This window comes from Salminus brasiliensis, chromosome 15 (genome assembly GCF_030463535.1).
Source record: "Salminus brasiliensis chromosome 15, fSalBra1.hap2, whole genome shotgun sequence".
NCBI classification, from domain to species: domain Eukaryota; kingdom Metazoa; phylum Chordata; class Actinopteri; order Characiformes; family Bryconidae; genus Salminus; species Salminus brasiliensis.
Genome location: NC_132892.1, coordinates 19,017,718 through 19,027,408, shown reverse-complemented (window position 1 = coordinate 19,027,408; position 9,691 = coordinate 19,017,718). Strand labels below are relative to the sequence as shown.

The 9,691-nt window shown below is 43.2% G+C and overlaps 1 protein-coding gene across 1 annotated transcript in view; it reads left to right on the top strand.

Annotated features, from left to right (window-relative positions):
* The first annotated feature begins 4,836 nt into the window (after window positions 1–4,836).
* Window positions 4,837–9,691, top strand: part of LOC140536096 (rho GTPase-activating protein 20-like) — a 46,251-nt gene continuing 41,396 nt past the window's right edge. The window contains exon 1 of the mRNA XM_072657734.1: window positions 4,837–4,926. Coding sequence (XP_072513835.1) covers window positions 4,837–4,926 — 90 coding nt within the window. The remainder of the gene's footprint in view (window positions 4,927–9,691) is intronic.

Genomic DNA, 9,691 nt, shown 5'->3' with positions numbered 1-9,691 from the left:
ACTTTCTTCCCTCGTTTATCATTTAACTCTCCAAACTTTTTTATAAAGAAGAGTCTGTTCGTTATTGCCGCAGGCACTGGGCTGCCATCGTTACGATGGTTCTCTAATTGTCTGAAGGAGTTCTTCTTGGTCTTCTTAATTATACGAGGTTTCCAGAGTACCCCCCCGCCCCCTCCGTAGGCTGCCTCTGCTAACTGCAGCACAGTTCATGGCCTACTTTCCCTTCCTTTTAACACAATTTACAACAAGGGCCACTTCTACTTCTTCGCTCCGTTTTTACACTAACCCAGTAATTGCTTTTTTTATTGAGTTGTTCTCTGCTTGCAGCGTAAGGCCGAATCGTCCTAACAGGCCCCGTCTGACTTACACTGACGGAGATGCAGAATAGTAAAATGTTTATTGCTGTTTTCACTGCTTTGCTCTCGGCCACTTTCAAAATGCCGCCCCTGGCCTTTTGTTTTCCAGTTTTCAGCAGCCCTTGGATCACTGGCTAAAAGAGTGACGAGAGCTCTGTTAACTTTCAGTCTCCAAGACAAAGCAGCCTGGAGTTGTTGTGACTTGCTGTATCTAGCAGGATTCAGTGGCTTGTCTTTTGAGACAAATGCAAAGTGGATGAGAATCTTGGAACATCCTCAATGACTACAGTCATGATTCAGATTACGGCTTAGATTAGACGGACACTACAGCAGAGATTAATGGACCTCGAAGTGGAACTGGAGTGTGGTTCTGCTCTTTTAACAGCTGCTCTTTTAATAACCCCAGTTCCGAGTTGAAAAAGTGTGTGTGAGTGTGTGTAATGTTGTTCAGCTTGGGAATTTCTTCTAAATATAGGAATTAAGGATACACTCATACCATTTTTCCCTTTCTGAAACTGATACCAATGCCAGAGTTCCAAGTATTTGCCGATACAGAGTACAGAGTACCAAGCTCAGAGCCGATACCCGCTCTGACTTAAATACTGGATAGACGCCTATAAATCCTGATATTTATAGTCTTCCACTTTTTACAGATTGTACTTTTATACCTTGTCCTAAATAAGAAAGCGTTTGAGGAACGGCACATTTGAATAGTTTCAGAGCTATGAAAACATTAAAATTGCCACAATGCAGAAACACAGGCAAGTAGGGTAGCATGGTCTTGCAAAGCTCGACCAAGCAGCTTTTAACTGGTGTTTAAAATTCACGTTTTATAGCAGTGAAAAAATGGCAGTTTCAAAATAAAAAGTGCTTAGTGTCTAAGCTTAGGGGTATCTTTGAATTAATATGTCTATTCAAACTAGCTGAGGTTTTTCTTGGGTAAATAGCAAAGCTCTCTGGATAAGAGTGTCTGCTAAATGCTTTAAATGTAAATGTAAATGCTTACACAGCAATTTCACATTCAGCTACACGTCTCTGTGTAATAAGCTACGAAACTTCAGTGCTTGTTCGTCTTTAAACAAGCTGCTTAAACTCAACTATTGGTTTCAGAACCAAAAAAAAAAAATAATCACATGGAAACATAAAGTGCTGTAAATGTAAAAGTTGCATTAAATGTCTGTTTAATGGTGATAACTATTCATGACTGACTTTAACTGGTTGTTTAAATGTTTTAATGGTTTATAACAAAGTTTGCGACCAAAAAATGTAGGGCATCAGTAAACTTCATGGTATCGGTGCTCTCTGTTGCCTCTCTGTTACTGTGTGTAAGTGCCAGTATCGGCACTGATCTCGATACAATGCAGCGCTAGTAGAGCTAGTACAGCTGCGAAATGCATGAAATGCAACACACCAGCAGTCCTCTAAAAATGGATAAGAATAAGACCTTAAATATACTTTTTAAATATACAGTGAAGACAAAGGTCAAATTCCAGAGCTGTAATTTTCATTTAAACCTGTAAACAAGTAATGAAATAAGGGCAAACTATAATATTATAACTTAAGAAAATGTCTGACATGTGAAGACCTTTTTTTAGTCTTATCTCTTCTAATGAATCTCGTTCTCAGATAACTCTGAGTTGGATCTGATCTACTCATCAGAGGTTTTCACGGCGTTCATGCAGGGCGAGAGCATGCTGTTATTCTTTTTCATTATAATGTTGGAAGTTTCATGTAAACTATATTTTTTTTAAATGGACGTTTTCACCAGTTGTCTCAGATTTGGGCCCTCACTGCAGTATGTAGGCTCATCACAAGCAGTGATTTTGTGCTATTTCAGGGCACATATTTTATTGCCTGTGCTTGTGGTGCGTAATGGCTGTCTAAACATCTGCTCCAAGCCTCACGACAAAGTGCTGACTCCCTCTAGCACCATTCAGACTGTTAGATTTGTGAAGGCATGTTTAGATTTATCAAGGCATTATGATTTGTCAGGTCTTTAATGGCTGGTCATGTTCTTTGGTTAAAAGACTGATCACATGCGTCCTCTGCCTCGAGTCTGATGTGGTCTTGGTTGTTCATATAGAGATTTGTTTTAAATACACAAAAGTAAAAGTAAAGAGGCTGGAGACTTGACTCACTATTTAGACTCCCTCTTTAGGCTTTAGACTCCCAACTCATCCAGATCCACACCTCAGAGGCTGGAGACCTGACTCTGACCTTACACCTCAGAGACTGGAGACCTGATTCTGACTTATACCTCAGAGACTTAACATTGACTCTGGTCTGCACCTCAGAGACTGAAGACCTGACTCTGACCTTACACCTCAGAGACTGGAGACCTGATTCTGACCTTACACCTCAGAGACTGGAGGCTTGACTCTGACCTTACACCTCAGAGACTGGAGACCTGACTCTGACCTTACACCTCAGAGACTGGAGGCTTGACTCTGACCTTACACCTCAGAGACTGGAGACCTGACTCTGACCTTACACCTCAGAGACTGGAGACCTGACTCTGACTTATACCTCAGAGACTTAACATTGACTCTGGTCTGCACCTCAGAGACTGGAGACTTGACTATTACTTACACCTCAGAGACTCAACAGTGACTCTGATCTCACCTCAGAGACTGAAGACGACTCTGATCTGCACCTCAGAGACTGAAGACGACTCTGATCCGCACCTCAGAGACTCAACAGTGACTCTGATCCGCACCTCAGAGACTCAACAGTGACTCTGATCCGCACCTCAGAGACTCAACAGTGACTCTGATCCGCACCTCAGAGACTCAACAGTGGCTCTGATCCGCACCTCAGAGACTCAACAGTGGCTCTGATCCGCACCTCAGAGACTGAAGACGACTCTGATCTGCACCTCAGAGACTGAAGACGACTCAGTGACTCAGATGTGCACCTCAGAGACTGGAGACCTGACACTGCCTTGCACCTCAGAGACTTAACATTGACTCAGATCTGGACCTTGGAGACTGAATACGATTCCATTCTGCACCTCAGAGACTGAAGACTTGACTTTGATCTGCACCTCAGAGACTGAAGACTTGACTTTGATCTGCACCTCAGAAACCCAACACTGACTCTGATGTGCACTTCAGAGACTGGAGACTTGACTATTACTTACACCTCAGAGACTGAAGACGACTCTGATCTGCACCTCAGAGACTGAAGACGACTCTGATCTGCACCTCAGAGACTGAAGACGACTCTGATCCGCACCTCAGAGACTCAACAGTGACTCTGATCCGCACCTCAGAGACTCAGCAGTGACTCCGATCCGCACCTCAGAGACTCAACAGTGACTCCGATCCGCACCTCAGAGACTCAACGGTGACTCCGATCCGCACCTCAGAGACTGAAGACGACTCGGATCTGCACCTCAGAGGCTCGAGGCTTGACTCCTACTCTGCCACTTAAAAGCTTGAGACTGACTCGCACTTAGAGACTTGAGATGTGACATTTCCCATACCTCAGAGGCTCGAACTTGCATCTCAGACACTGGAGACTCAACACTGGATTCTGACCCACACCTGCAACACAAACAAGAGACCTAGACCCTCATCTCAAAGACTTAAGGGTGCCTAAAATAATAGTGAACATCTCTGATGCAGTTCATCCAGAAAGCACCGCTGAAAGCTGTGTTAAGTAAGAGTGTGATGTGAGTAATGGCTTTAAAACGATATCAGCAGCAGAGCAGCGCTACGACAGCATCAGGAACCCCTGGATTAACCGGAGAAACACGCAGGAGGGCTTTAAGACCCAGCGGCGTAGCTGTTATAATCGGCCTTTAGCGAGACTCAGTGAACCGATTCTGAACTGCCGCTCCAACGATTCGTTGATTCCCTGGCCAGGACCAGCTATTCTCCTCACTTTTACTCGGATTCAGGGAACCAGTCTCTTTTCTTACTTCCTCAGTGCTTGAGATTTGTAATACACACAGCAGAAAGAAAGGACTGTTTACATTAATTTAAAAGAAAACGAAAGCGAATCATACATACTTCAGATTTGACACTATATCTTAGGTAATGAACGGATGTGGTTGAACTGTGAAACACTGACCCATTACTCGAACCTGGTTTTAAAATTCGCGGCGCGAATGGACGCGTAGAAAATGACCGGTTCAGTCTTCAGACCTTTGAACCGGTTCAAGTGAGTCATTGAAAAGAACCGTTTCGAACGAGCGAGTCACTCACGAGCCGCTAATAACCAAAAGGAAAGTTGGTGCTTCATTCAGAGCGCTGGAGCGCGAGGCACTGACGCCCCCCATTTCGCCTGGATGTCAGCGACTATGGACCGTGTGCGTCGCGCTGTCGTTCCCCCCTCCAGCGGATTCGGGATGTGTTCTGAAGTTTGCGTTCAGGTCCACGCTGTGTTGCCTTTGCTGGGATAACTTAAAGTTGGGGAGGGTTGGAGGGAGGGGGGTTGCTTTGCTTGGATCAGTCCGACCACCTGTTAACGTGTCTGAATGGAAACTATGTCACCTCAGCAGCAAATAAACATCAGCCAGAGTCGCTCTTCATCCCTGACGGAGGACACAAAAATGGAGAACAAACGGGTAAGCGAAGTGCAGCTGTTTACTATGGGGGGCTTTATGTGTAGGCATGCTGTTTCTGCAGAGTGGCAGCTTGCCTGGCAGCTTCGCAGGACTGAGGGGCAAGCGTTTGCAGAGCAGGAGCAGGCAGCAGTCTAGGCACTGTGGTGGGACCTTGAAGTCTCCAAGAGAGACTACAGCTCAGCACCTTTAGCTAGGGGACATAACTCCATATCTCCACCATATAGTTTATTTTTGCCTTTAGGTTCACACATGCCAGTCTTCACTCTAGTCTATCTTATTTTACTCTTCAGTTTTTTAAGTGAATGCAGTTAGTGCTCAGCTGGACCTTTTTTGGAGCATTCCTGTTACTGAATGTTGGGAATGTAGTTCACCATCAGAACACTGAGGTGGACCACCTGGGTTGTACACTTTGTAAAGGGACACCTTTAAAAGGTCAAAAAAAAAAAAAAAAAAAAAAAAAAAAAAAAAAAATATATATATATATATATATATATATATATATATATATATACTTTATTTTTTATTTATTTATATATTTTTTTTTACAGTAGAAGGACAAAACCGTCTTAACTTTCAATGGAAGTAAAAAAAAAAAAAGTTATTCAGTTATTTTGGAGACTTTTTGTTTGGAGATGTTTTCCGGAGCATTTCTTTTAGCGAATGTTGGGAATGTAGTTCACTCTCAGGACACTGAGTTGGACTTTGTGGAGCATGTTGTACAGCTTTTAAAGGGCACCTTTTGTCGCTGTTGCAAAAAAACCCAAAACAACTTTACAGTAGAAGGACAAAACCGCCTTAACTTTTAATAGAAGGAAAAAAACTTTTAAAACTTTTAGAGCATTGTTTGATTTTTTTCCCTGGAGCATTTCTATTAGGGAATGTTGGGAATGTCGTTCACTCTCAGGATACTCGGTTGGACTTCATGGACAAGTCAATCCGGAGCATTATTCTGGAGCGTTTGTATTAGTGAATGTAGTTCACTATCAGGATATTCAGTTAGACCTTAAGGACCATGTGTTCTACCTTTTAAAGGCACCTTTCATCACTGTAAAACCTTGGATCTCCAAAACAGCAAATTTACAGTAGACTTTTTTTTTTTTTCTTACAGTATTTCTATTAGTGAATGTAGTTCACCAGCAGGATATTCAGTTGGACCTTATGGACCATGCTGTATACTTCAAAATCTCCAAACAGCAACTTTACAGTAGAATGACAAAACCTGCTTAACTTTAAATGGACATTTTTAGGGATTGTATTTCTATCTAATTCATTTTGGAGCATTTCTATTGGTCCATTCGTCATGACATCCTGACACAATGTAAAGAATAACCGGCAGATTCAGAAATGGAGATACTAGTTTGTTTATTGCCCGAAAGCCGCAAAACTGTAGCTGTACAGCCCCCTCTCTGACTGATCAATGTATTTCCCATTATACTTACTGAGGGAGAAATGTGAATATGACGTTATACACTGATCAGCCATAAGATTAAAACCTCAGAAAGAAACATTATCATTATTAGGCAGCGAGTGAACACTGAAGTGTTGGAAGCAGGAAAGGTAGGCAGGTGTAAGAATCTGAGTGACTTTGACCTCTGGGTCAGAGCATCGCCAAAACAGGCAGGTCTGCAGTGGCTAGTGCCTTTCAAAAGTGGTCCAATAAAGGACGGCTGCTGAACCGGCGACAGGGTCCTGGGTGCCCAAGGCTCATTGATGTAGTCCATGGAGGCCCCACCTCACAACTTACAGCACTTACAGGAAGGATCTGCTGCTAACGTCTTAGTGCTAGATACCACAGGACACCTCCAGGGGTGTCAAGAGGTCTTGATGAATTAGAGTTGTTTTGGGGGCACGAGGGGAACGAACCCAATCTTAGTCAGGCAGGTGGTTTTAATGTTATGGCTGGTCCGTGTTTCTGTTCAGAGGTGGGCCTCAGTTTTAAATAGCTACAGTGTGGAATATCAAATGTCAAAATGAGTGAAAATACTCATCACTGTCTGAGCACTAAGGACCGGCTTTCCTGCACATTGATTGAGCCTAGTCTCGGGCTAAATTGCAGTGTCAGTGGTGAGTCACCACTGGACGTTGTCCTAGCCTACGTTTTAGCTTTAATCTGGATCTGGGAATTGACCACAGTGTTTTTCCTGGGATGAAAAAATGACATTTTTCATATTTATTTTTTGCAGCTAAATTAGCATAAATAAAATCATGTATTTAAATGAAAAAAAATCGAAATGCAGTATTCAGTACTATGTTTGACACTAGTTGTCGTCGTGTCTCAGTTGCAGGAGGCTGTCAAGCTGATTTGGCCGCTTCCCTGTGGCTTATATGAGCTGACTCCAATCTGGTAAATCGATTTGTCCAAATAAAGAGGGGGGAGGGAAGATATAATGGGCTAAATGCATTAAATGCGACTGCATGTGGTGGAGACACACTCGGGATCTTTCCGTTCTAAGGCCGCTCAATGAGCCGAAACAAACAGAAGCTTTTCCTTTTTTTTTCCCCCTCTTTTTTTTTTTTTTTTTTTTTTTGGATCGTATGGCTGCAAGCCTCTGTGATCTAGCTCAGCCTTTTGCACATAATACAGCATCTCATGGCTTGCTGTGGGAATTTTCAACCCCGGTGCAGTAGCGCGGCCTATGTAGGGTGGTTTCAGATATTACGGCACATCAGATGTTATGGGACAGGCGTGTTATTCACTGTAATAGCCTATAATTAAAAGTAATAACCTGAGAGGCAGTGGCAGGCCTGACGTAATGTATTTTTCCTCATGCGAAGCCCATGTACACCTTTGAATCAGGTTGATGTCAGTGCATGATATCTTATAATTAACCTATTAACTGTGTTTTTGGGTTGGTCACCCTGAAAGAATAGGCTGCACTAGTTAGAAACTGGAGGGAATTTGAATGAAGGGTCTTAAAGTGTCCGTTAATCCCTTACATTCAGCTGTTTTACACTCCAAGACTTATTGTCACTTAAGTACCTGCAGTCTTAGGAGATACTGTGAAGTTCTAATGTGGGAGTAATGACCACTGGTGGATCCTCAGTATCTTAATGCCCTCTATCCTGGTTGATCGCTGGGTTGACTGTCTTTAGCACGGTTAATTATTTTGTATTCCTTCTGTTTTGTTTTGGTTTGTTTTGGGCTTTCCTTTTCTTCTTTTTTTTGTCTGCCGCCCCTTTGAGAAGCCATGCCTTGTAATGTAATAAGGAGGTGGAAAACTCTTGTCAACAGCGCGTCTCTGGCTTCGTGGTCAGGAGCTGCTAGCCCTGGCGCCCCTGATTGCTAAGGCCTGTCTGAACCGTGCTGTATTTAACGTAATTCCATGTTTACACGGAGGCGAGTTATTTCGGGGATCCCTCTCTCCGGCCTGGAATGTCAGTGGTCAGACCATCCTGTTTGTCATCATTGGTTTCATTTGTTGTTTTTTTCACAGCCTATATGTGATTTGTTTCACTTCAGCTTACCTTCATGCCATTTCTTCTTTTTTTTCCAGCAGAGAATGATTGATGGCTTAAGCTTGGCTGATGCATTTGAAAGGGCGAGGGCTTGATGTTTGGTCAAGAACTTTGTTTAGTTTAGTTGGTCTGGATCACGAAGCCAGCATGGCCCTTTTTTTTTCATTCACGGCTAAGTGGTGCCTGTGCTGCTGTGAGGTTGTGAAGTCCTAGAGTGGGAGTTATGGGTCAAATATTGCCCATCTGAATAATGCCGATACTATTACGCATCAGGACTTTTCTGAAAAGTATGGTAGAGCGAATGTTTCTTCTACTTATACACCAACCAGCCATTACATTAACCACCCCCTCTGCCTAAATATAAGCATAGCCCCCCCTAATGCCACCAAACTCAGCTCAAACCTGTTGAGGCATGGATTTCCCAAGACACAGGCAGCATTCACTGTTTTCAGGAATTTGTGCCACAGTAGCTCTTCTGTGGGATCGGGCAAGACGAGTTAGCTTTCGCTCCCCACTCGCATCACTGAAAAAAGCATGGTCTCCACAAAAACTCTGAAGGCGTACTGTAAGCACCGAAACATTGCCAGCAGATTCTTCCCACAAGTCCTGCGAGTTGTGAGGTGGGGCCTCCATGAATCATGCCAATCACATGCTTTTGGTAGGTACCGTCCACTGCATACAAAGAACATCCCATAAGACCTGCCTGATGTTTTGGAGAGGTTCTGACCCAGGCTCCTAGGCATTAAGCTCTGCCCATTTTTCCTGCTTCCAACACATCACCATCAAGAACTGACTGCTCAGCTGCTGCCTAATTTGTATATCCATTGTAATGCGATCAGTGGTTTTAATGTAATGGCTGTTCTTTTTTTTTTTTTTTTTTTTGTTAGAAGAGCCTGATTGAGACACCCATTCATATGATTCATATGACAGTATAGGCTATAGTATAGTCCATTTCTGTTAGGAGCTCAAATACTTGATTACTATTATAATCGAGAGAGAGCCCTAATCCTAATCAGGCATTTATTAACCCATGCCAGCCGGCCCAGGCCTTGATTACTCACTCATGAATAATAAGGCTTGTGATGTGAATGGCTGACTGTGACATTAAGGGCGTTTGCACACCTGAAAGTCTGGACCGAGGTCTGAACTAAGGCTCGCCCTTTGGTTGTATACATTTTGTCGCACTGCATTTTTCCCAGCGTCATCACCTGTGAGGACTGAACCTTCCTATACTTGACCTTGATGAATGTAGGTGTGAAAGCACCCTAAGAACCGCAAGTGTACAGGGTATATGTTAGTATCTTTATAA